The sequence below is a fragment of the Tetranychus urticae genome, chromosome 2 (genome assembly GCF_039701765.1).
Source record: "Tetranychus urticae isolate SD_2017Ah chromosome 2, NJAU_TeUrti_SD_1.0, whole genome shotgun sequence".
Lineage (NCBI taxonomy): Eukaryota > Metazoa > Arthropoda > Arachnida > Trombidiformes > Tetranychidae > Tetranychus > Tetranychus urticae.
This window is the reverse complement of record NC_142959.1, coordinates 11003462-11028936: the sequence shown is the minus strand read 5'-3', so window position 1 is coordinate 11028936 and position 25475 is coordinate 11003462. Positions and strand designations below refer to the sequence as shown.

The window sequence follows — 25475 nt, the reverse complement described above, 5'->3', positions numbered from 1 at the left end:
TGATACGGATGATGTTGAAAAGGATGAATCCTGGATTCCTGGATCTGGCGAGCGTATACGTTCATCACGAAAACTAACAAAGAGGCGTTTAACACTGAGGGAAAGAAGAGCTTCGGTAAGTGAAAGAAGAACAGAATTGAATGAGGAAACATCGAACTCTGATTGTCAGTTGATACAACTGAATTATCAAGATTCAGATTCAGATTCATCCGAGCTAATTAATAACCAACAATCTCATCTAACAGCAAAGGGAAGGCATTTATCTGTAACAACATCTCGAGTACAAGCTGAATTAGTAGCTCGTCGACACTATGTTATTCCTGAAAACCAACCACCACAAATTATCACCGAAGCTTCCAATGAAACGCCAACAACCCCTCCAAAGATTCCCTCACCCGCGCCATCACCATCACCCGCACCCTCACCCTCATCCTCACCCTCATCTACATCATTATCTTCAGATTCAACTTCATCATCAGTTTCAACATCATCCCTCCAGTCTTCGACCAGTTCAACTACAAGTTCGGGTACAAGTTCCAGTACAAGTTCCAGTACGAGTTCCAATACGAGTTCGAGTACAAGTACGAGTACAAGTTCAAGCAGCAGTTCAAATGCCAGTCCGAATCCACATTCACCGATTCCAACAATTTCTAGACGGGAACTTGACTCTTTACTTTCACCAAGAAGAAGAAGCGCATCCGATAAGAATAAGACTGAAACTGAAACAGAAGGAGATAATCAAATTAATAATCGACCTCGAGTATGTCCAGTTTGCCATCGAGTATTTAAATCCAGAGCAGCAGCCAGAGCCCATTTTAGATTCATTCATCCTAGTTTGATGGCACCAAAAAACTTTGCTTTAGCCTCAGCTGAACAAATAGACTCTCGAAATACAAATATTATTATTAATACCTCTGGACATTTTACATGTGAAGTATGCAACGTCCGTCGATGGCGAAAGCGTATAATGCCGAAATATGGAGCCTTAGCATGTGCCCCTTGCGAACAATTTTTTGCTTCTTTCTTAACTAAACCAGCAGTTTACTTTTGTGAATCAAAAGGTGAGTGTCTGGACGGGAACGATGTACCAAAGGACCAAGTATCTCAATTTGGTGGTAAACAGAAATGTAAAGCTTGTTGGATTAAGTTATGCTTTGAAAGGTTTCAAAAGATTGATGTTTGGCGTAATCAGATTCGTAAGAAATTTTATCCCAGATTAAGATCTACTGGTGAACACATGCCAGGATACGATTACGACTACATCCGTGTTTATACAACAGTTGCTAGCTTGAGTTATGTGAAAACTAAAACTTCTAAAAATGAGGTGGATTTTGATAATGATGTTTGTAAAATTTGCTGCCAAATCGCGACCGGAGTTCGTTGTAAAACTATTTATGGGACAAGTCTTTGTTCAAAATGTGAAGCTTCAATTAAGAGGTTTATAAGAACTCCTAAAGTTGTCTATTGTCAAAATAACTTTTCCTGCCTGCCAAAAACACCTTTCCATTCAATTGTTCCGGTAGTTAATATATGTAAAGCATGTAAAATTAAAAGGTGGCTCAATTCAATAACGATTCCAGATGAAATTAATCAAATGCTGTCAAAATATAAACCAATGTTATACCCATACTCTTCGTCCGATAATGAAGAAGATGAAACTAAAAAAGATAAATAAAATGTAATTTGTAATAAATCAAGTCCAATTTTCACGAGTCGTATAAATATGAGAAATTTATTAGTTGAACGTCATGAGATTGAATGATGATACACAAACTTTGATGACCAAAAAAACTAAACACGATGAAGATACGCAGTAATTTAACCAAGCTGGGCTACACTCATAGCTACAGGTTCCTTTAAAACCAAAAGACCAAATCGTCTCTTTGTTGTGATTCTTTCTCGTGAATATCTATCTTCAGGAGAGAAACGTGCTAAAAAGAGAAAACAAAATCAATCAATTTCAAAGTGAATGACGGTGGCTTGAAATGAACTTACCTGGATGTGCAGATTGAGTCATTTTGCCATCAGGGGCAAATTTTGAAAGAGTATAGACTCTTTTTCCATTACTATCCAAATAGTACATTAAATACATATTTTAAACAATATAAACTAGATTTATTTAAACACACTCAAGATTTATTTACACTTACAAAAGTTGAGTCAATCTTGAAGTCAGAAGAAAATGTGTAAATATTCTTTTAAAAATAACATGGCTTTCATGTTTCTTAGCAACTAAACCGCGTCTTTTGAAGGTGTAGTTAAGTGTTTGGGTGAAGTAATTAGGAATTTTAACATAATTAACTTCCTGACTTTATCTTTATGAGTCAAATTATTTTAATGATCTTTCTCTTGATAATATTTTAATTGATTTCGATATCGATAGCATTTCTTGTGGTTCTTGTTACTTTAATTGAACAAGCTATACAAGGTTTTATTCACTCTTTGATCCTTCCTAATGTGAAATTATCGCTTTATGGAAAATGAAAAAAGGTTTTTATTCATTGAATTCAATCACAATTAATTGTTAACAATTAACCATGTGCTTGAATGTTAAATATTTACACATTTCAGAAACATTATCAAATTATACATTGCACTTAATTCGAAAGACGCGCTCTCTTTTGTTTGCCGCAATAAAGTATTTAGACTTCGCACCAAAATCTAGTGACCAAAGTTTGTTCTTTACCAAATAATTAAGTAGAATTGGTTTATGGCAATAAGATAATTATTAGACACTTCGTGTTTTGGGGTTAATTTGAACAGATAAAAACGATACTTGTCGAACGATAACTGAATAAAACTCTTTTATTTATGATAATTGACAATTTTTTGTAATAAGATAAGAAAGATTACCCTGTCCAAAGCCAACTCTGATAATTGCTTAGGATATCAAAGATAAGAAATGACGAAAGGTTCTCACTCATATGTAAAATTCAAATCATCTTTTTTACTCAAGATAATTTATCTCTTAAACTGTGATGTACGTCAAAGCCTTTTCTTTAAAATTGCCTAATTTGATAAGAAGGTTCTTAATTTTAATAACTTTTCTTTGCTTAGTTTTTTTGTTTTACCTTAAAGCTGATTTAAGATTATATCAAACTAAATTATCACACCCCGTTTTTTATACTAATAAGTCTGTTTCCACTGTTGATGGTTTACCAGTGATATTGCTCTGGAATGATTATTATGAAGATCCAAGTTGGCTTGGCCTTGCGGAAACAGTTTTACCATGTGGATGTTTAATTACTCGTGATCCAGCTCTATTACCACAGGCAAAAATTGTAATATTCCACTGGAGAAATTTCGATGCAAATGATCTTCCAACCAAATATGCTGGTCAAATATGGATATGGTATCATCTTGAATCTCCAACATACACTAAAAGACGCCAACTGCTGGAACAGTTCCAGGAGCATATTGATTGTTGGGCAACCTATCGGCAAGACTCTGATTTTGTATTAGATTATGGACGGTTTGAAAGATTGACCAAGCCTAGAAAAGTGCAGAAAGTAAACGTTTCAAGTAAAAAAAAGTACATCGCTTGGATGGTTTCGCATTGTGGGGCTGCAAGTGGTCGAGATGAGTTTGCTCGACAATTATCCGAGTATATTCCCATTGATATTTATGGCCAATGTGGGAAGCTTCGATGTTCGGAATATAGTGCTTACAATAATCAAGATTGTTGGAAGATGATTGCCTCTGATTATAAATTTTATCTCGCTTTTGAAAACTCCATTTGTGATGATTATTTTACAGAGAAGGTGATAAAACCACTTGATGAATATGTCATTCCATTGGTATTGGGTGGAGCCGATTATGATAGATTGTTGCCCAATAATTCAGTTATAAATGTTCGCAACTTTGGTTCAGTTCGATATTTAGCCATGTTTTTACGTTCGCTGGCTAAGGATGAAGAGAGATACAATTCGTATTTCGCATGGAAAGCTAATTATTCTGCAGTCTTGAGGATTCCAAATCTCTACAAAGATGTTATGTGTGATATTTGCTCGGAAATTAAAGGCAAAAATTTCGAGAAATCTTGTCGAGGACAAAATGAAAATCTTGTCAATTGGTGGTTCAATGATTCGATTTGCCAAAATTCAGCATTTAGAGGCTGAACTTTTAACTTATTTAATTAAATATCTAAAGACAGAAGATTTGACTGTACCTTTATTTATACGATTATACAGCTAGTCATTGATGGAATTCTGGAAGCTGAAGACCAAATTTATTCACACTCGCACCTTATTTACCAACACCTGACTTTTTACAATTGATTCATTGGATCCTTGAAATACAAATATCATCATTGATTCCCCTGGACGTTCTACACGTGAAGTATGATACATCTAATGTCTTGGTGGTGTTAACGTGTATCTCGATTTGGTGGTAAACAGAAATCTGTAGCTTCTCTGATTAATTCATGCTTTGAAAGCTTTCAAAGGATAATGTTTGGCGTAATCAGATTAGTTAGAAATATCATTCCAGGTTAAGATCCACTGGTGACCCAATGTCAGGTTATGACGCTTGATTGCGACTACACTCGCGTTGCTTACACAATGAAAATCTTGCAAATTGTAGTTAAATGACACAAGTTGGCAAATTTTTTACTTCCAAAGAATGAAATTTTTGCTTACTTCATTAAAAACTTTTGGATTTAAAAGTAGATTTATCGTATTTGACGCGGTAAGTTAATCGAGCACTAGAGACAAGACATCGGCAACATTTTTTAGGGGAAAGTAACATAAAAGCATTGACTATAAATAAAACTCACTCTTCGGTTAACTCTACTTAAATCAAATTAACTTTATCAACAATCTGAAAACGAACACTGAAGTTAACAATTGAAAATACAGAATATTTGTTAAGCAGAGTAAATATACAGACAAGTAACTAATGTAAATTGTTGATTTGATTTAGTTTTTATATTCCATTTTATCTCTGGCATCAGATAGCTAGCCATTGACTAAGAAAGCCTAATGATCAAAGCTAGCTAAGCTGACCCTGACTAACCATAATTAATACTTTAAACTTAACAGTTCAAAGATACAAGTCGCCAAGAATTTTACTTCCAAAGAATGAACTTATTTATTTCATAAAATATCTTTAGATTTAAAAGATTTATCGTTAAGGTGTTTATTTACACAATGAAAAATCAAAAAATGTTATAATGAAAAGGTAATTCTGATTGGAATAATCAAATATCAAATTATTTTTTAAAGAGTTAACTTTTTCCAAACAAAATAAAGATTAATGATTGATTGAAAAAGTTTCAATAACTTCAACTATGAAAGATCAAAGGGACATGTTGAATATTAAACAATTATTTAGGTTTTCGACCACGTTTGTTGGAAGTATTTTTACCAGCAGGTGCCGATCTTTTTCCTGAGTTCTTCCCTGGGTCCTCTTTTTTAACAGGAGATTTTCCAGGAAGTACTTTGAAGAAAGAGTCGATTCTGGTCTGAGAGCTTTTTCCTTTGGATTCTTTAACTCTCCTGATTCCAGATTTGACTCTCTCTTCACTGAAGCCATTCTCTCGACAGAGAAACTCTATCAAACCTTCCTCATCGATTTCTTTGAATTTGAGGTCTTTTTCCGTAAATTGATTCGCTAAAACATTTGGTTGCAAAAATAGTTTTCTAGCTCCTTTGAATAGCCAATCTTCAGGTACTGACTCACGACTTCCCTTTTCTTTATTCTTTTTTGGTTTTGAAACCTTTGTGTTAGATTTGCTTTCATCGCCGCTTCCATTTAATTCTTTTTCTTTTTCTTCATCTGAAACATCTTCATCGCCAACAAAGCTGTCAGCTTCTTCTTGCTTGACTTCAACTTCAAGTTCATCTTGCTTTTTCTCTCCATTTTCTTCATTTTTACCATTTTCACCATTTTCTCCGTCGTTTTCACCTTCTTCACTTTTTATTTCTTTTTTAATATCTTCTTCGTCCTTTTCTTCTTTTACCTTTTCATTGGAATTTGCATTTTCTCCGTCATTTTCGCTATTTTCCTCTTTTTTTGCTTCTAAATCGCGCAACTTTTCTTTATATTCGATTTCTGGGTCGATAAACTCGGTAATCTTGAATCTATTTTTTAAAATTCCTTCGATCGAACCATGTTCTTTGATGAGATCGAGGCCTTTTTTACCTCCAATACCTAAAAGTTAAAGAGAAAAAGATAATAGGATGTAGATGTAGTGGATATGTTTTTGTATAAATTGAACTTACCTTTAATACTATCACAGTAATCACAACCCATGAGAATACATAAATCAACGAATTGGTCATATGTTATGTTTAAACCTTCCAAAACTCGTTCCAAAATGAATTCTTTACATTTATCTGTGTTTCCTGAGCTAAGATGACGAATAAGTCTAGGGGATCCAAATGTTAGTCCATCCATGTCTTCAGTGGCAACACCATAAACAAGTCCTTCTTTAGCTAACTGGGCACACTGCGCTTCTGCTTCACTTGGAGCGCAAATTATTGGGATACCAAGAAGTTGTAAAAGTTTTTTACACTCTTCGTTGTGCTGGCGAGTTACTCGCACGAGTCTTTTACTGAATTTACCAATCTCCTCAACATTTTCAGCCTCTTTTGCTTCTTTAAGTTTAGCTTCAGCTTCAGCCCGTTTTTCACTTCTCTTAGCGAGTTCACCAGATTTCATAACTGGAGCTTTACCATCGAAGACATACACTGGCTTAATACCGTCCGCCATAAGCTTTATTGTTCTGAAATTAAAGAAAGACATACAGTCAGCTGCATTCATTGAATAAGGTTTGAGTTTTTTCTTACCTATAAAATAATCCAACAAGATGTGAAGTTGTGTTACCTTCATCATTGCTCATCATTTGGTCACGATTTCTGATAGCAATCATAAATTGGTAGATTGACATACTGGCATCGATGGCAACAGTACGACCAAAATATGATTTCATTTCACTTTCTTTTATAGCTTGTGGACATATGTCAGCGATAAGCTTGCTTAAACCTGTAATACCCATGATGTAAACAGATAGAAATTAACTATAATTAAGAATGGGAATAAACTAAAATGATTAACGAATTACAATAAAACAGAATGAAGTGAACAAGATTAGAAATGTTTTCTCTCCTCAATCGCGCCTTTTGACAACAACAGATTCTCAGTTACCATAGCAAATTTTCCGCGCGTATTTCAAAATGTTAAATTCAATATTTAATTTTTTACGTTCTATTTTGATTAATCAAGCTAATTTATTTCTCGCCAAATATTCAAGATTCTTCGCACTCATCATCATCAACACTATCTTCAGAATCATCTGTATCAACTTCAATATCACTACTGTCTTCAACCAGTTCCAATACAAAATCAACATTCACCGGTTTCAACAATTTCTAAACGGGAACTTGAATCTTTATTTTAACCAGAAAAGAGAAGCGGATTCGATAGAAATAAGAACTAGTGACTGGAACAGAAACAGATAATCTAATGAATAATCGACCACGAGAATGTCCAATTTGAAATCGAATCCCAACCAATGGCCAGAGCCCAATTTAGATTCATAAAAATGTATCCAAGTTTAACCAAGAAAACCAAGCACCTCAATTGATTCATCAGATTCTCGAAATACAAATGTTACCATTAATTCTCCTGGAAGTTTTACATGTGAATTATGCAACATCTACCGATGATAGCGTATAATGCCGAAATATGGAACCTTAGCATGTAATACTTGTGAACAATTTTTTGCTTCTTTCCTAGTTAAACCAGCAGTTTTAATCGAATCAATCAAATGCTGTCAAAATATAAACCAATGTTATACCCATACTCTTCGTCCGATAATGAAGAAGATGAAACTAAAAAAGATAAATAAAATGTAATTTGTAATAAATCAAGTCCAATTTTCATGGGTCGTATAAATATGAGAAATTTATTAGTTGAACGTCATGAGATTGAATGATGGTACACTAAACTTTGATGACCAAAAAAACTAAACACGATGAAAATACGCAGTAATTTAACCAAGCTGGGCTACACTCATAGCTACAGGTTCCTTTAAAACCAAAAGTCCAAATCGCCTCTTTGTTGTGATTCTTTCTCGTGAATATCTATCTTCAGGAGAGAAACGTGCTAAAAAGAGAAAACAAAATCAATCAATTTCAAAGTGAATGACGGTGGCTTGAAATGAACTTACCTGGATGTGCAGATTGAGTCATTTTGCCATCAGGGGCGAATTTTCCAAGAGTATAGACTCTTTTTCCATTACTATCCAAATAGTACATTAAATACATATTTTAAACAATATAAACAAGATTTATCTAAAATACACTTACAAAGGTTGAGTCAATCTTGAAGTCAGAAGAAAATGTGTAAATATTCATTTAAAATAACATGGCTTGCATGTTCCTTAGCAACTGAAGCGCGTTTTTTGAGGTGTAGTTTCAATTAAGTGTTTGGGTGAAGTGATTAAAAATTTTAACACAAGTAATTAACTTCCTGACTTTATCTTTAGTCAAATTATTTTTAAGATTTTTCTCTTGATGATTTTTAATTGATTTCGATGTCGATAGCATTTCTTGTGGTTCTTGCAACTATAATTGGATAAGCTATACGATCCTTCCTTTACTCTTTCCTTTTACTATTTCCCCGAGTTTTTTGTTTTTTTGGAGTGCTGACATCTATGTGAACTACAGGGGGAAATAATTGAATTTTACAGTTTAAACAATTAGTAAAGTCTAGTGATTCCCCTTCAGCCTTTCTACCCTTTTCCCTTTAGGAAGAGTCATTGGAGAGGATTTATTGTTTAAATTGTAGATTTTAATTATTTCCCCCGTAGTTCACATAGATGTCAGCACTCCAAAAAACAAAAGAACACAACAAGAGAAATCACGGCAATGTACAGGGTGTAAAGAAATTTTTGGCAAGTAAGCTTAGCCCACTTCCAGAGACCCTTTTTGATTTGTCTACGGGGTGTAACTAAAGTTCGTGTAGTAGGAGGGCTTAAGGAAATAAGTTTCTCAAACCAGCAATCAAAGCAAATTGAAATTAGTTTCTATGATGCTTTTTTTGCCTCCTACACGAACTTAAGTTATACCCTGTATTTGAGTCAAAACACTATTCTTTGAAAAAACGCTCTTTCAGACGCAACTTTTGCGTCCCGTTCTTACCAAAACATTTTTTACACTCTGTTGCCATCGATAAGATAGATAAATAGGGAAAAGCAGCAGGGCGCGATGGCGCCACTAGTAAATTCAGTGAATCAAAATAAAATACAAATAGTTTACTGTATTACAGTCGACTCTACCGGTTTCGGATTCTAAAGCTGTAATAGAGTTCCATGTATTTTTGCATTGATAAACTGTATCACTTCAACTAAAATATTAGTTTGGTTCGAACTAAAAAGACTCAATACACTCATAAATTCTTACAATCTTTTTTATTTGTATATCTATAACGTTTACCTAAAGTAAGATCAAGGGTAGAGTACCCAATATAAATTAGGTTTGAAAACTTCACTGTCAAGATTAAAACAATGTAATATACATCAAACCGAGATAAGATTCAATTTCCTGATGATTTCTCAATATATTTTCATATTGAGATGCATAAAAAGGTTCAAAAGCTTCACTGTCAAGATTTCAATAATATAAAATACAATAAAACTGCAGAAAAGACTCAATTCCCTAATGATTTCTCAATATATTTTCATATTGAGATGCATAAAAAGGTTCAAAAGCTTCACTGTCAAGATTTCAATAATATAAAATACAATAAAACTGCAGAAAAGACTCAATTTCCTAATGATTTCTTAATATTTTTTCATATTTCATTTATTTATTAAGCAAATCATCCGATACCACTAAGGTTTAAAAGCTTCACTGTCAAGATTTAAATAATATAAAATACAGCAAAAAAGAAGAAAAGATTCACTTTCCTAATGATTTCTAAATATTTTTGCATATTGAGATGCATAAAAAGGTGTTAAGCTTCACTGTCAAGATTTAAATAAATGTACACCATTTTGATTATTGAATATTTTTATTTTGTTTTCATGTATTAAAATTCACTTTTTACTTTTTTGTATTTTTTTGCAATTGATTTTTGTAAATATAATATGTAGTCTATTTATTTACGCAAGAAAAGACTCCATTTCCTAATGATTTCTTAATTTTTTTTCATATTCCATTTATTTAGCAAGCAATGCATTTGATACCACGTAGGTTTGAAAACTTCACTGTCAAGATTTCAATAATATAAAATACAATAAAACTGCAGAAAAGACTCAATTTCCTAATGATTTCTAAATATGTTTTCATACTCTATTTATTTAGCAAGCAATGCATTTGTAACCACGTAGTTTGAAAACTTCACTGTCAAGATTTCAATAATATAAAATACAATAAAACTGCAGAAAAGACTCAATTTCCTAATGATTTCTAAATATGTTTTCATATTGAGATGCATTAAAGTTTTGAAAGCTTCACTGTCAAGATTAAAATAATTCAAAATACAAAAAACCAAAGATAAGATTCAATTTCCTAATGATTTCTCAATATGTTTTCATATTGAGATGCATAGAAAGGTTTGAAAGCTTCACTGTCAAGATTTAAATAAATGTACATTATTTTGATTATTGTATATTTTGATTTTGTTTTTATGTATTAAAATTCACTTACTTTTTTGTATTTTTTGCAATTGATTTTTGTAAATATATAGTCTATTTAATTACGCAAGAATAGATTCAATTTCTTTATGATTTCTTAATATGTTTTCATATTCTATTTATTTAGCAAGCAATGCATTTGATACCACGTATGTTTGAAAACTTCACTGTCAAGAAAGAAATAATATGAAATACATAAAATAAAAGAAATGATTCCTAATGATTTCTTAATATGTTTTCATATTCATTCTATTTATTAATTAAGCATTTAATCCGATACAACTAAGGTTTGAAAGCTTCACTGTCAAGATAAAAATAATATAAAATACAATAAAACCGGAGAAAAGACTCAATTTGCTAATGATTTCTTAATATTTTTTCATATTCTATTTATTCATTAAGCAAATCATCCGATACAACTAAGGTTTGAAAACTCACTGTCAAGATTTCAATAATATAAAATACAATAAAACTGCAGAAAAGACTCAATTTCCTAATGATTTCTAAATATGTTTTCATATTGAGATGCATAAAAAGGTTTGATAGCTTCACTGTCAAGATTAAAATAATATAAAATACAAAAAACCGAGATAAGATTCAATCTCCTTATGATTTCTAAATATTTTTGTATATTGAGATGCATAAAAAGGTTTGAAAGCTTCACTGTCAAGAAAGAAATAATATAAAATACATAAAATAAAAGAATAGATTCAATTTCCTAATGATTTCTTAATAAATTTTCATATTCTATTAATTTAGCAAGCAATGGATTTGATATCACTATCATTTGAAAACTTGGAAGCTTCACTGTCAAGATTTAAATAAATGTGAGCCACTCTGATTTTTGTATATTTTTATTTTGTTTCTATGTATTCAAATTCACTATTATTTTTTGTATTTGTTGCAATTAATTTTTGTGTATAAAGTCTATTTATTTACGCAAGAAAAGACTCAATTTCCTAATAATTTCTTAATATGTTTTTATATTCAATTTTTTTAGTAAGCAGTTCATTTGATACCACTAAGCTTTGAAAACTTTACTGTCAAGATTAAAGCAATAAACTGTGCATTCAAAATAAGAAGAGTACTTTTTTTATAAGAAAAAAATCTGATAAGATAAGGAAAACCAATGGGAAAATGGGAAAAATGTGAGCGAAAATTAAATATTATTTATTTTATTTAATTTATTTTGAAAAAGCACAATTTAAGCAATGAAAGTACCTTTTTGTTATTCCATCTATCAATTTTACCCCTTAAACCTTTAACTTATCAAAAAATGTACTCTTCTTATTTTGAATGAACAGTAAAATACATAAAACCGAGATAAGATTCAATCTCTTAATCATTTCTAAATATGTTTGCATATTGAGACGCATAAAAAGGTTTCATAGCTTCACTGTCAAGATTAAAATAATATAAAATACAAAAAACCGAGATAAGATTCAATCTCCTTATGATTTCTAAATATTTTTGTATATTGAGATGCATAAAAAGGTTTGAAAGCTTCACTGTCAAGAAAGAAATAATATAAAATACATAAAATAAAAGAATAGATTCAATTTCCTAATGATTTCTTAATAAATTTTCATATTCTATTAATTTAGCAAGCAATGGATTTGATATCACTATCATTTGAAAACTTGGAAGCTTCACTGTCAAGATTTAAATAAATGTGAGCCACTCTGATTTTTGTATATTTTTATTTTGTTTCTATGTATTCAAATTCACTATTATTTTTTGTATTTGTTGCAATTAATTTTTGTGTATAAAGTCTATTTATTTACGCAAGAAAAGACTCAATTTCCTAATAATTTCTTAATATGTTTTTATATTCAATTTTTTTAGTAAGCAGTTCATTTGATACCACTAAGCTTTGAAAACTTTACTGTCAAGATTAAAGCAATAAACTGTGCATTCAAAATAAGAAGAGTACTTTTTTATAAGAAAAAAATCTGATAAGATAAGGAAAACCAATGGGAAAATGGGAAAAATGTGAGCGAAAATTAAATATTATTTATTTTATTTAATTTATTTTGAAAAAGCACAATTTAAGCAATGAAAGTACCTTTTTGTTATTCCATCTATCAATTTTACCCCTTAAACCTTTAACTTATCAAAAAATGTACTCTTCTTATTTTGAATGAACAGTAAAATACATAAAACCGAGATAAGATTCAATCTCTTAATCATTTCTAAATATGTTTGCATATTGAGACGCATAAAAATTAACATTAAGTGTTCTCTCTTGTTATACTCTTTGAATATTAGCGTATTTCGAGCCATTTATAGGCAAAAATTTTAACTGTATTTGCCGAAACTAAAATTTTTTCCGACACATTCAGCTCTCGAGAATTCTATTGAAAAAGTTTCATCATGATCTGACGTGTTTGCCATAACATAAATCTTCCAATACATTAATTCAGTCGCAATTAACTTTTTTCAATAAGCCATGTGCTTAAATGTTTAAAATACAACAATTGAAGAACACTGTGCAACGCTGTTGAACTTGATTTTGGATTATTATCTAAGTTTTCGAATTTCAAATGTTACTTTTTCAGCTCGTACTTATTTCGTATCTTAACACTTACCTATCGATTCCGTTTAATCATCGATATCAGCATCTGTTTATCCTTGTGAAAGTCGCATTATAAAATTTAAAATGTGTTTAAGCAAATATTTCAAACTAATGTTGGGCAAATTTTTTCTTCTTTCAAGGAAATATTCAACAACTTGAAACCTATTTCTTCACCAATTTCAACATTTCCAGATGATTGTCTGTAAAAATTAATCTTATTCTTTCAGGGATAAGACATATCATTTGGCGAACCATCAACCCTGGTTTACCAGATTTCTCGCTATTTACAGTTGAAAATCTGAAAATGTTGATGTTACCCTATCATTTACAAGATTTAAACAGGCAAAAGAGACAAGACTCGTTTTTAAATTTAAATTGAGTCAATTTCAATGGGAAGCACGATTGTTCAATCAGTTGATATTGGTTATATTATAAAGAAATGAGATTGTTAAACTTTTATCTTGGATTCTCAATTCTTGCGCATCTTTACCTACACAGGATGATGATGATGGATCAATACAAAAATTATCAAAGAGTGAGGCTGAGTCTTAAGCAAAGGGAGGAAAAATGAGAAACAAGAAGCTGAGAGGAAACAAAAAAGTTTAGTTTACAACTTGATTCTGGCTCAATTGAAACTCATTTCAAACTTTTCCCTTTTTTGTCTTAAAATGGTCAACTCATGTTAATGCTGATATCAACCCTTTTCCCATTGTTAACCATATGGTCAGTTAAATGTGCTTTTAATTGTGCTCCATAACAAACACACAAAAAAACAGAATAAATCAAAATCCAAATTTTGTCCAACCAAAAGCACAACTAATCAATTTGCTTCAACTTGCTCATTTACACCTACAAATGTCACCTCATTTAGCACAATATTTCACCCAATTTACCTTTAGCTTTTCATCCATTTTTCCCATGTAAATCTTTCTAATAATTTGTAAATCACTAATCAACTTAATCTCAAGGATTTACAAGTGATATTGATTGACAAGTTACAACACAAAGGAGTGCAAAATAAATCATCTAAAAGTTAACATTGGTAATGTTTACGGAGGAAAGTGATTTCACTCGGGAACCAATTTCACTGATTGAAACAAGTTAATCAACTGTCTTAGGATACAAAAGTATGAAAGTTGAATGAAAAATTCAAAGGATAACCATCATCACCATCATCATCCACCTTGCCATCATCATCCCGATTCACCATCCAAACCGCCACCAGAACCACCATCACCCTCACATAAAATTTATTAATCTTTTTGGTCATCAATCAAACATAGAACCTTAAAATTGGATTCAATCATTAAGTGTAAACACACTCACAAGATGATCATCTATTTATTAACAATCATTTCATCCCTTATCCAAGGTAAGACCATTAATCAGCTGAGAAAAGTTGACTTATTTTTTTACCTTCAATTAAAAGTGATTCTAGCGACTCTTTACAATCAACAATTATCAACTTTAATCATTAATCAAACTAGTTTTAAACGTTTAAATGTCATCTTGTTTCAACGCACACACAAAAATGTAAATATCAAGAACTGAATATCATTTACATTTTTCATTATTACCAATCTTCATTGATATAAATCCGTATTCATCGTCAAGTGAATCAACTTTATGATGCCATGAATGATTTAAAAGATGAATTTTTAATTCAAAATTGCAAATGCTTTAAATCCAGGTGAAAAGAAAGGGGTAAAGGTATCAAGAAAAGATGGTGAATAAGACTGATCAGTTGACATAAATGTACATATAAAAAGACATTAATCCAAATGGCAATGATAATGTTTTAAAATGAATACCTTGATTTGCATAATTTTGCGTTCCCTTCACCTCTTTCAAATATGAATAATATGATTGAAGATGAAAGATTTAAGACTGTTCAAGATGAAAGTTGAACAAAAAAGGATGAAAAAGATGAAAATGATCAGGATAAAGTTAAGTATCAAAAGACGGTTCAAAAAAAATCTTTTTTTCTTTACCATATTTTTACCTTCATTGAACCATTTCAATTTTGAAGCCAAACTAACAGGATAACATCATTAAAGTGTGACTTTTTGCTTCTCTTCTCAATTTGAAAGCATCCATTTATCAAGCAAATTATTAATTTATATTACCAAATCAATTAATGATTTACTTTACCATTTAAATTGCTTTCCACAAGTTAACCTTTTTCCTTGCTGTTCCCAGCAAGAAAGCCTAATTTTAACGCTTTATTAGGTTCAAACACTTTTGTGTTTCTTGCCCATTAACAAACACTTATTCAAGCCTTTTCTTGTACAGAAACACATTATTGCCATTAAAGTAGCTCAATATTTTTTAATTAAATTAAAACAAACTAATCAAGGTTTAATCTTTCAGGAAGCTTTGAACACAAAATTAAGTGAGAATCGATTTAATCATGTAAAAGGTTGAAATTTACCAGCAAAGTGAAGGCAAGAGTGGCGATGTGAGATTCAAATTTTTGGGTTAAATTTTTGGGTCTTTTCAAAGGTTCAATGTTTCCATTGTTGCTCTGATTGTGATGACAATCTGAAGGTTTGGTTAAGACGATGTGTTGAGTGTAGATTCAGTTGAAACAGATTCAACATTAACAGATACAGTTGACTTTGTGACTGAATAAACCATTCAACTCAAATGAAAGGTAAACAAGGTGAAAGTTTACCAACCGTTATTGAGCCATTTGTATTATAAAGTGACTTGCTGTTGACCAGACTCGTTTTAACATTTACTTTGATGAAGTTGATTTGATTCTAATAAACATTTCATTTAACTGTTATAGATTTGAAATGTTGTGCTTAACTACAGTGAAGTACCAGATAATGAGAATACATTGAAATTGCTTATTCACACTTCTTGCCGGACAGCGTATTTCATGAGATTCAATCTTCCTTAATAGATTAAATCAAGCTAAATTGTTCGTTAAAGCTGATTCGACCAGTTTTTTATTGACATACAACGAAAGAAAATTGAATTAAGTTGATTGATAATCGAAGAAATGGAAATTAAATTTGAGCAAATTCAAAATTGACTAACTCAGCCTTAATTAGAGATCGTTGACAAGTACCTAAACTGTCCATCGATAGTCTACCCATCTCGTACCAATTAAAATAACCATACAATTTGATGGAAAATAATAATCGATCTAAATGTTAATTTTTGATTTGCTTGATTAAATCCAACTAAGAACTACATTTTGAGTAGGAAATGTTGATACCTTTGATCAACAATTTGATTGGAAATTAATATTTTCAAATGTTACACCTCAATAACTCTCAGATAATTTTACCCTACTCGAGTGTACTTGGTACTTTACTGTAGATGCCGAAATCAGTTGGTATTTGAGTGGCTTTGAAGCAATCGAAATTTTCTTCCGAGTGATTGACTAAAGGCCAATTAAGAAGCACTAAAGTAACCTTTCCTTGTTTATCCCTCGTAATTGTGTCCTGATTAGTCGAGAACATTCAAATGCTATCAAATTTATCGTCATCCTAATGTGATTCACAGATTAGTCAACTTTCATTAATAATTTTTAGTCAATCATTCAAACTTCATTCAACTCATCTAATAGGGAACGAAAAAAGTTTTAGTCTGTTTAGCGGCCAATATGAATCTCGAAATACGCTGTTATTTGACTTGGTCGGTTCGAAAGCAACTGACTATCACTTGAACAGTTTTTTTGAAACTAAAGCGGTTACAGAGATTCATCAGAATACTCCAAGTAAATTGTGGGATCATTTTGCATTATTATTGTAACAAGAGATTGATACGTTTCATGGCAACTTGATTTTGAAGATGCTTTTGATGACTTCAAATTGATTAGATTTTGGATGAAAAAATTTAGTCAAGAAACGGAAATTGTTTCATCCATTGAATCTAAAGCAGCTTCAATTGTAACTTTTCCCTTTTTTCCTGTTGTTTCAAGATGATATTGATGAAATTGTACGTGAATTGAGGTAATTGAAGTATTGCAAGTTGAATTGATAAGCTTTGACCATAACTGGTTAACCTTAAAAAAGGACCAAATTTTGGCCCTTACTGGCTTCTAGAAGAAACTGTTTACCTTGACATTGATGGAAATCATTTCAATTTTGACCTGATTTGAAGACAATCAATTTAACCCTCAGTGAGTGTTCAGTTTTTACCTGTTTTAACCAACAATTGAAATCAATTTGATGACCACAAAATCAATTGATCAAATTCAAAGTGTCAACCTGCAATTACCATTCAACCTATAAATATCCTTAAATTGTAAACAATTAAATTAGTTAAATTAAATTATCATCTGAGAGTTGAAAATTGTTTGACACTTTGGGTTAAATATTCAGAAGTGTTCATATTTAAATCAATCAAATGACGCGTTCAATCACGTTTCTCCTTCAATTATTCAAATTATCAAATTACTTTTGACTGATCAATGATAATATTTAATTTACATGACAATGCCAACCATGGAAACTTGAAGTTCCCTGTCAATTTTGTAATATAATAATATTGTAATATTATGCTTCATCTTTGATGACAACAAGAGAAGAGTAAAGATGAACTTTTATTTGTAATGTTTAGATCTTTTTGTCTCTCATTGATCAATCAATCGATTTCCATTGGAATGATAAACAGCAACATGATATGGAATGGGTCAGTTGAACTTTCAATGAGACAAACTCTATTAAATTGCTTCGGGCAGTTGTTGTAATAAACCATAAGAGGTTAATAAGTATAAAAATGAAAACATGGGCACAAAAAAAGGATCCAAATGTTGAACAAATCATAACAGAAAATTGTTTGCCTTTGATTAGGAGGTTAAAGATGCAATTTCAAATTTTATTCAATTGTTGCCAAAACACTGGGAAGAGTGGAGTAGAGTTGCCTGAATATTTGGGTTACCAGTTTGGGACTTGAATCACTTGAATTTGCCATTCAACATCAACTTTTAGTTTACCAAAAAAGTGATGGCAAATTGACAATCTTTTATGTCGCTCCTTTCAGTTGTGAATCCATTTAATTTACATGTTCATTGCAAGTCTGAAAATCAATTAACCAACTTGTTCTTGTATGAATGTTTTCAATCGATATTAAAGCTGTTTGTCTATGAATGTCACATCATTAGTTTACTCAAGGCAAGTAATGAAACTTTGAAAACAGCATTTGAAATGATCAATGTTACATTCATAATAAGATCGGTGTTTAATTAACCAATTTACTGAAGTACACTAGTAGTCAGGGTTAAGTTAAGAAAAGTGGAGATTTTTTTCATAGTCGCCATCTAACAGGAAATAAAAGTACCTTTAAGATCAAATTTAATTTTTCATAGATTTCATTTTTTAGTGTCTCTAAAACGGTAAATGCTCGAGATGGCGACACTTAAAAATTAACTTAAATCTGACCCTTTTTTATTAACTTAACCCTGACTACTAGTGTAATGGGAAAACAAATGAAAGGTTTTCAATTCATTTCTAGATTTTAAAAGGAAATGTGTTGTTATTAATTGTAATGATGCTGAAATGCAAACGAAACGTGAAACGAAAAGGTTCGATGACGTTAATCAACAAATTGGGCTTGTTAACTTATAAGAATAACTTATATTATTCTAATGCATTTCTTTTGAACATCTGAGGTAAAATAGGAAACGAAAATCTAAATGAAATTCAGTACCAGTATAGAACTTTTCATTTTAAACTTGAGTAGATTGGCCAATATTGAAAGTTTATTGTCACATGAAATGAGTCTGTCTACATTCACTAATGCAGTCAGCATCTTGTCCATTCAAGTGTAGCAATCAGTTTAGACAAGAATATTTTCACTCCAAGCTTGGAGTAAAGTTTCAAAATCGAATTGAATTAACAAATACTTACATTGTTGGTAATTGAATATGAATCATTTCAATTGTCACAAATAATAATCGAGCAAACCTTACGTTTCAATAAAGCAACATGGCTCAATCAACTCTTTGAAAATGTACTTTCAGAAAGCAACCTTAACACGAAATAGAGGTCAAATAAATGAATGACCTTCAGACTCAACTCATTTCTCTTCACTGTATATCTATTAGTTATCATCTAGTAGCTATAATATATAATATTAAATAATAATAGCAAAAAGAGAAAGAAGTACTGGGCATTTTTTTTATTTTACGCCTTCATGCAGGCATAACTCACGAACGGTTAGTGCTTCAGACCTCAGACTTGAACCCAATCATAAAGATCACCCACCTCCACCTCGCCGCAGGAACCCTGTTGTGGTTATTTTTGCGAAATTTATTTTTCTTAGACATGCGGGAGTTCGGTCTGTACTGCAGGGACGTAATGGAAACTCAGACTTGAACCATCCGCTTATGCAAATTGAACAACCATCAGTTCGAACACTCAAGGTAATTCAAGGTCAATTCTTTATTTGACCTCTAATTGAGATTTGAATGTCATTTTCTGAAACCGCAAAACCTGCGATTCAATTGCACCTTTATTTACTCGAGTTTCATGTTTTTGATTTGGCCCTAATAAACATTTAATTTTACTTGATTGACATTAGTAGTATAGAAACATACGCTTCTGTGGTATAGACCGGAAATGGAAACTACTTCCGGTTCATTAACCCCCCTGAACATAATCTTTCAACGGCTTAATTTGACCTTGAATTCTAGTTCATTAACACCATCTTTCAACGGCTGAACATCGGCTGAACAATGGCTTATCTTCCATCGGCTTAACATTGAATCAACGCGGGGGCCCGAGCTGAACTGTCGTTGAATTATTTTAACATTTTCTATTAACCACCGAAACTAACAAAATTTCTTTATATTCTTTAATCTTTGATAAACACAGCCACCTCAATACCAGCATTAACAACCTCAGCTGCCTCAAGCACAACCTCTGCATCTGCTTTGTCAATGATATCCACAAACACAACTTCCACAGTTTTTTCGCCAATGACAACCCTAGCCTCAGCAACCATGACCTCTATATCTGCTTTGCCAGTGGTATCCGCAGGCACCTCTACATTTGCTACAACAATATCAACCTCCCTTGCCTCAACTACAACCTCCACAGTTTTTTTGCCAAATACAACCTCATCGACCACAACCACATCCTCTGCAGTTGCTTCGCCAATTACAAGCTCAACAACCTCTATCTTAGCTTTGCCCTCAACTTCAATAGAAGCCATTCCTTCAGGTATATGTACTAGATTATCTAAAGTAGGTGCATATGAAAATGTTAGTGTACAAGCTGGTACAACATTACAAACGGAAAAAAAAGAAGTAAACAGGCAAAAACTTATTGTTCAAACAATTGGGGCAGTATGCTCAATGTTCATGATATTGATGCACTACCCCGAAAAAAGTATGCCTAGATAAGTAAAGGTCGTGAAAACTATGATGAGAAAATGAAGAAGACTGATGATAGAGTTGCAAAAAAAACCACAAGTATTTTCTTGTGCTTATTGTGAAGGAAGATATGAAGACTGGATGAGTTGAAGAAACATGTAGTTGGTAAACTAGGGAAGACATCTGGCCACAACACATATTGGAGAGTTCCTTGTGTGATTAGAAAATAAGTTGAAGGATTAAACAAATATAAATATGACTTAATACCACAAAAGCATAAGCATCCAAAGAGAAAAATTTGGGCAAACATTGATTTACAACTAGCGCGATCTGCTAATCCGGATGGGTCATTTACAATTGCTCAGGATATTAAGGATGCATGGTTCAAACATTTCGAAGTTATTTTAGATGAAACAACTACAAATTGAATTTTTACAATATGTTTCTTTTATCTCTATACTTATGCTCTCAATAATCTCTTTTATTCGTTATACTAACCAATAATCTTTTGTATTCTTTATGATGGGTTTTTTTACATTTTTTATTTGGCAAAATAAACTTCCATATATTAGATGTTTTCTCAAGTCAATTCTCTAACGTTTCAGCATGAATTCGAAGGCATTAAAATGTAAATGTTTAGCATGAGTAATATGCAACAAAAAGAGATCAATGATATGTCAATTGATAGATATTCATGTCTACTAAGCTCTCTGTGCATAAAAAATCATTCGGACATAGCCTATGAATTTTACAGAGATTCGAAGGTAAATGTCTATTCTCTCATAACTAATGAAAAATGTGCTCTAGGAAGATGATTCTCATATCACAATAGATGTCTTAATGCGCTCCAAAGATTGTATATTTCAACAAATGTCTATTTTATGCTAATTGTCTATTCGAAGGAATTAAAATTCGAGATGCTTGGGCATGAGGAATACATAATGTAAAGGGATGACTGATATGTCAATTGATAGATATTCATGTCTACTAAGCTCTCTGTGCATAAAAAATCATTCGGACATAGCCTGTGAATTTTACAGAGGTTCGAATAAGAATCATGAAGAAGAACAATGATATACAGTAAGGGCTAAGATAATGGGACTACCTTGAAATAGCTTATTTATAGGGTGAGAGTGGAAATAGCTTATTTTACAAGCAAAATTAGGAACATCAAATTTTATTTCAATCAAAATCATAATAATTTGTAACTTCTATCGTTACTTGATTCATTAAATCATTAACTGAACAACAATTAGAAGAAAGATTCATTAAGGTACTCGAGAGATCATCGATGGTTTGGGTTAATTCATCATAATAGGAATGACTAAAGCCAGTGTGTGACCAACAATTATAAATTGTTTGACAAGTTACTGCTTTCCAAGCTGAATCTACCCAATCAACAGCATTAAATAAATTAACTTTTTTTACATTTTCATGTAAATGACTAGATTCAACATTAGAAATTAAATAATTAACAAAAAGAGTCAGATACTTTGACTTAAAGGAATGAATTATTCCTGAGTCTAATGGTTGTGTGTGGCTTGTAGTTTGAGCTGTCAGAAATTGTAAAGAGATCATATTGTATTTTGTCATATCGACTTTGTGACCTGAAAAATTATCTAAAATTAGTAATATTTTCTTGCTTTCTGTTTCTAATATTTGGTTCCAATTGGTAAGCCAATTGTCGAATGTTTTCGAATCCATCCAAGCATTAGGCTGAGAGCAATAATTGAGATCAAAATTTTCGAGCCAACCAGCAAAAGAACAACGAGGTTTTTTAGCAGTGCCAATTATTAAAGGTTTTTCCTTATTACCAGCTCGATTGACACAGAATAAGATTGTTATTCTTTCTCTAAATAATTTATCTCCCGAATGGTCAAATTTACTAATAAAATAGGTTTTGACTGGTGTTTGTCTCCAAAACAAAACAGTCTCATCACAATTGTAGATGAATTCACTTTGCCAGTCAATAATTAGGAATTGTTCTTGGAATTATTTCCATCTTCCATTTATTAACCTTTTCCAAATTTGCTCTTTTCGCTTCACCAGAGATTTTTCCGAACTTTAAATTTGTTCGCTTTCTAAATGAGTCAAACCATCCTTTACTACAATTCAATTCTGGTCTTACTATCTCAATTGCCTTTATTCTTGCGTATTCCTTAATAATTTTTGCTTTCAATCCTATTACTTTCAATTGACATTCCAAAATAAATTTCTTGAATATATCATCATGAGCCGTATGTTTATCCTTTTCAATCCTGTAAATAAAGAAAAAAAGAAAAAAAATTAGACAAAACTAGCAAGTTGATGGAACGAAATTTATTGTCTTACCTCGCTCTTTTACCCATTCCATTTTCCACCGCACAGATAATGTTATCTTTTGCTGAAAAGCAGCGATAAACAGTTGACTTGCTAACATGGTATTGATGTTGAGCATCAAAATTATTATAATCATTATTTTCAATATTTGATATTAACTTCAATCGTTCACTATTTAATAAATTTCTTCTTGGCATTTTTACATTATCACTGAAGAAAAAATGTAAACAAAAGGAATTGGTTACTCTTTAGGGATCGTTTATAAATTGAGTCTCATTATCTCAGCGTCCCATTATCTCAGCCCTTACTGTAGACATAATGTGAAAACGGAAGTTCAGCTCGGGCCCCCGAGTTGATTCAATGTTAAGCCGATGGAAGATAAGTCATTGTTCAGCCGATGTTCAGCCGTTGAAAGATGGTGTTCAGTGGGGTTAATGAAACAGAATTCAAGGTCAAATTAAGTCGTTGAAAGATTATGTTCAGGAGGGTTAATGAACCGGAAGTAGTTTCCATTGCCGGTCTGTACCACAGAAGCGTATGTTTCTATACTACTGACATTTGTGCGGCAACATTCATTACTTGTTTATCAATCAAAGCTTTGAGTGATAGAGACACTAAATAATCAATCATCTTGTACAATAAACCATCTATAATTGATTAATTTGCTTCAAATAATTGCTTTAGATATTTTAATTGTAATGTATGATGACAATCATCTGAATGGCAATGTTGATTAGATTCAAAGTAATTTGCTTTTACTCTACTAATCCATTTAGCAACAACATTAACAAATAAATTATCCAATTCACATTTTCTTAAACTCTCATCATCATCAGTCTCATCATTATAATCATTATCATCTCTTCATCTTATTAACTTTATCAACTTAAAATCAAATCTAAAACGGTTTATAAACCCTCATTTAACCAACAAACAAACGTAAAAAAAGAGATTCTAATCTCATTTATTTCATTATTGACTGAAAACAATTTGTGAATGACTTTCTTTTCCCATCAAAATCAATCTACTAAATAGATTAACCATTTAAATTTCCCCCGATTATCATGATCATCTTGATATCAACCTGTTTCCTCATCAACTGTCCATTGTGCATAAATGAACACCAATTTAGATGACAAAAGCGCGATTCCCTTTTATTGTTCTTAACGGAAAAAGATTCGCTTTTCCGTAACTTTCCTTCCAAATTCAGTTATCTCATGTGATTATCATTAAAGTTTCTAGTTTCATTCTGTTCAACTTGAAATATCTTTACTCTCATGTTCATCTTGAGAGAAACAAAAAAACTGAAAACAAAGTCAAGATTCTTGAAAAAAGGGAAGAAAAAAGAAGAAGAAAAAGTTTCAAAGGAAACTGATCTTGATTGGGTTTAAAGTTGATGTTAGTTAAGTAATGTAATAAAAAAAGTAAACCATTATTATTTTTCAAGTATCCATTTAAAGTTGAGGATAACAATTGAAGATTGAATTAATCAAGCTAATTATTGTTGAATGAAAAAAGGAATCAATTTGATAAATCATTTATTGAAAGTTGAAACCCTTTAATCAACCCTTAAATCCATTTGACTTTTTTGCTTCTTCCTTTTTCTTCCTTCTGCAATTCAATTCTCAATCAGATTAACATTTTCCTTTGATCCCATTTTATCCTCCATGTGATCTGAAAATGTCTAATGATACATTCAATGATGCTTAACCAATCAAATGGCGTAATATTGTCAAAGAATTTATTTTTTCTTCTTTTGATATTTTTTTCCTTCTTCTCTCAATCGATGGTCAATTACAAAAACAGATTATCATCAGTTTTACTCTACTCTTGTCTTGTGAAATCTGATTGTTTCAAATATTGTTTGACTTGAATGGGTTCACATTGAGCATCAAATTTTCACTTAATTTGATTTGCTTATTCAAAGAGGTAATCAATGAGATTAGAGGAAAGACAATGTCTTTTGTCTGTCTAAACATGCAATAATAGCAATCAAGTTATTGTTCAAAAGAGAGCTTCGAATACTTATTTCTATAAATAGTTGAATACAACAAAACTTCGCATTTATCCTCGAAAATAATGAATTTTGCAATGTATCACAAGATCAAGAAAGCTTAACGAACACGAACTCGATAAACAGTAACATTAGCGATCAAAATGCTTGAGCATCATTCAGTTATGTGCAGGGATTTGGAAAAGTCCGTGAATCTGTTGATTTAAGCTAACGGTCTACCCAACAGCTTGCTGCATTGAAAAAATCACCAAAAACTAAATTCTGTTGCCATCAATTTGATCATTGAACATCACCAGATCAGAATGGGAATAATCACGCAAACAATTCTGAACATTTAAACACATTTAATTTCATTTAATTCAATTTACTTTGAATGACTGATTGTAAACAATAACTAATATAAATTCATGATTTTAAAATGAAACAAAATCAATGTAGTTGATAACATGAATTTATTTCACTAATCATCATTTAGCATTCAACAATTAAACTGATTCAATTGCAGGGAAGCATTGTTTCACAAAATAACATTGAAAACAAAACCAAATTAACAACAATCGAGTTAATCTCTAAACCTTTATTGATATTGCCTTTCAAT

General features: G+C 31.5%; 6 protein-coding genes across 6 annotated transcripts in view; 2 read left to right on the top strand and 4 right to left on the bottom strand.

Annotated features, from left to right (window-relative positions):
- Positions 1-1717: 1717 nt before the first annotated feature.
- LOC149093879 (uncharacterized) lies at positions 1718-2175 on the bottom strand. Its single transcript, XM_089267711.1, has 2 exons — positions 1996-2175; positions 1718-1931 (listed from the first exon to the last, which is right to left on the bottom strand). Exons 1-2 carry the CDS (start codon positions 2090-2092, stop codon positions 1819-1821), a joined length of 210 nt encoding a protein of 69 aa, XP_089123837.1. The 5' UTR covers positions 2093-2175; the 3' UTR covers positions 1718-1818.
- Positions 2176-2671: 496 nt separating this feature from the next.
- On the top strand, positions 2672-4155 carry LOC107360109 (lewis-type alpha-(1,3)-fucosyltransferase). The gene has a single exon (XM_015926736.3). It carries the CDS (start codon positions 2979-2981, stop codon positions 4116-4118), a length of 1140 nt encoding a protein of 379 aa, XP_015782222.2. The 5' UTR covers positions 2672-2978; the 3' UTR covers positions 4119-4155.
- Positions 4156-5063: 908 nt separating this feature from the next.
- LOC107360100 (flap endonuclease 1) lies at positions 5064-7087 on the bottom strand. Its single transcript, XM_015926725.3, has 3 exons — positions 6789-7087; positions 6222-6724; positions 5064-6150 (listed from the first exon to the last, which is right to left on the bottom strand). The coding sequence occupies exons 1-3, from the start codon at positions 6995-6997 to the stop codon at positions 5324-5326; spliced, it is 1539 nt and encodes a 512-aa protein (XP_015782211.1). The 5' UTR covers positions 6998-7087; the 3' UTR covers positions 5064-5323.
- Positions 7088-7877: 790 nt separating this feature from the next.
- On the bottom strand, positions 7878-8334 carry LOC149093878 (uncharacterized). The gene is made up of 2 exons (XM_089267710.1): positions 8171-8334; positions 7878-8106 (listed from the first exon to the last, which is right to left on the bottom strand). Exons 1-2 carry the CDS (start codon positions 8265-8267, stop codon positions 7994-7996), a joined length of 210 nt encoding a protein of 69 aa, XP_089123836.1. The 5' UTR covers positions 8268-8334; the 3' UTR covers positions 7878-7993.
- A 5495-nt stretch (positions 8335-13829) lies between these two features.
- Positions 13830-25475, top strand: part of LOC107360003 (neuronal acetylcholine receptor subunit alpha-7-like) — a 58117-nt gene continuing 46471 nt past the window's right edge. The window contains exon 1 of the mRNA XM_015926612.3: positions 13830-14586. Coding sequence (XP_015782098.2) covers positions 14544-14586 — 43 coding nt within the window. The 5' untranslated portion in view covers positions 13830-14543. The remainder of the gene's footprint in view (positions 14587-25475) is intronic.
- On the bottom strand, positions 21771-23211 carry LOC149093877 (uncharacterized). Its single transcript, XM_089266846.1, has 2 exons — positions 22876-23211; positions 21771-22802 (listed from the first exon to the last, which is right to left on the bottom strand). The coding sequence occupies exons 1-2, from the start codon at positions 23058-23060 to the stop codon at positions 22511-22513; spliced, it is 477 nt and encodes a 158-aa protein (XP_089122972.1). The 5' UTR covers positions 23061-23211; the 3' UTR covers positions 21771-22510.

Excerpts from the sequence above, each read along its gene's own strand:
- LOC107360100 (XM_015926725.3), bottom strand. The coding sequence starts at position 6,997 with ATGGGTATTACAGGTTTAAGCAAGCTTATCGCTGACATATGTCCACAA. Across the intron at positions 6,725-6,788 it reads CTTGTTGGATTATTTTATAG|AACAATAAAGCTTATGGCGG; the intron begins GTAAGAAAAAAC and ends CTTTAATTTCAG. Across the intron at positions 6,151-6,221 it reads TTACTGTGATAGTATTAAAG|GTATTGGAGGTAAAAAAGGC; the intron begins GTAAGTTCAATT and ends TTTAACTTTTAG.
- LOC149093878 (XM_089267710.1), bottom strand. The coding sequence starts at position 8,267 with ATGTATTTAATGTACTATTTGGATAGTAATGGAAAAAGAGTCTATACT. Across the intron at positions 8,107-8,170 it reads GACTCAATCTGCACATCCAG|CACGTTTCTCTCCTGAAGAT; the intron begins GTAAGTTCATTT and ends TTCTCTTTTTAG.
- LOC149093877 (XM_089266846.1), bottom strand. The coding sequence starts at position 23,060 with ATGCCAAGAAGAAATTTATTAAATAGTGAACGATTGAAGTTAATATCA. Across the intron at positions 22,803-22,875 it reads GGAATGGGTAAAAGAGCGAG|GATTGAAAAGGATAAACATA; the intron begins GTAAGACAATAA and ends CTTTATTTACAG.
- LOC107360109 (XM_015926736.3), top strand. The coding sequence starts at position 2,979 with ATGTACGTCAAAGCCTTTTCTTTAAAATTGCCTAATTTGATAAGAAGG.
- LOC149093879 (XM_089267711.1), bottom strand. The coding sequence starts at position 2,092 with ATGTATTTAATGTACTATTTGGATAGTAATGGAAAAAGAGTCTATACT. Across the intron at positions 1,932-1,995 it reads GACTCAATCTGCACATCCAG|CACGTTTCTCTCCTGAAGAT; the intron begins GTAAGTTCATTT and ends TTCTCTTTTTAG.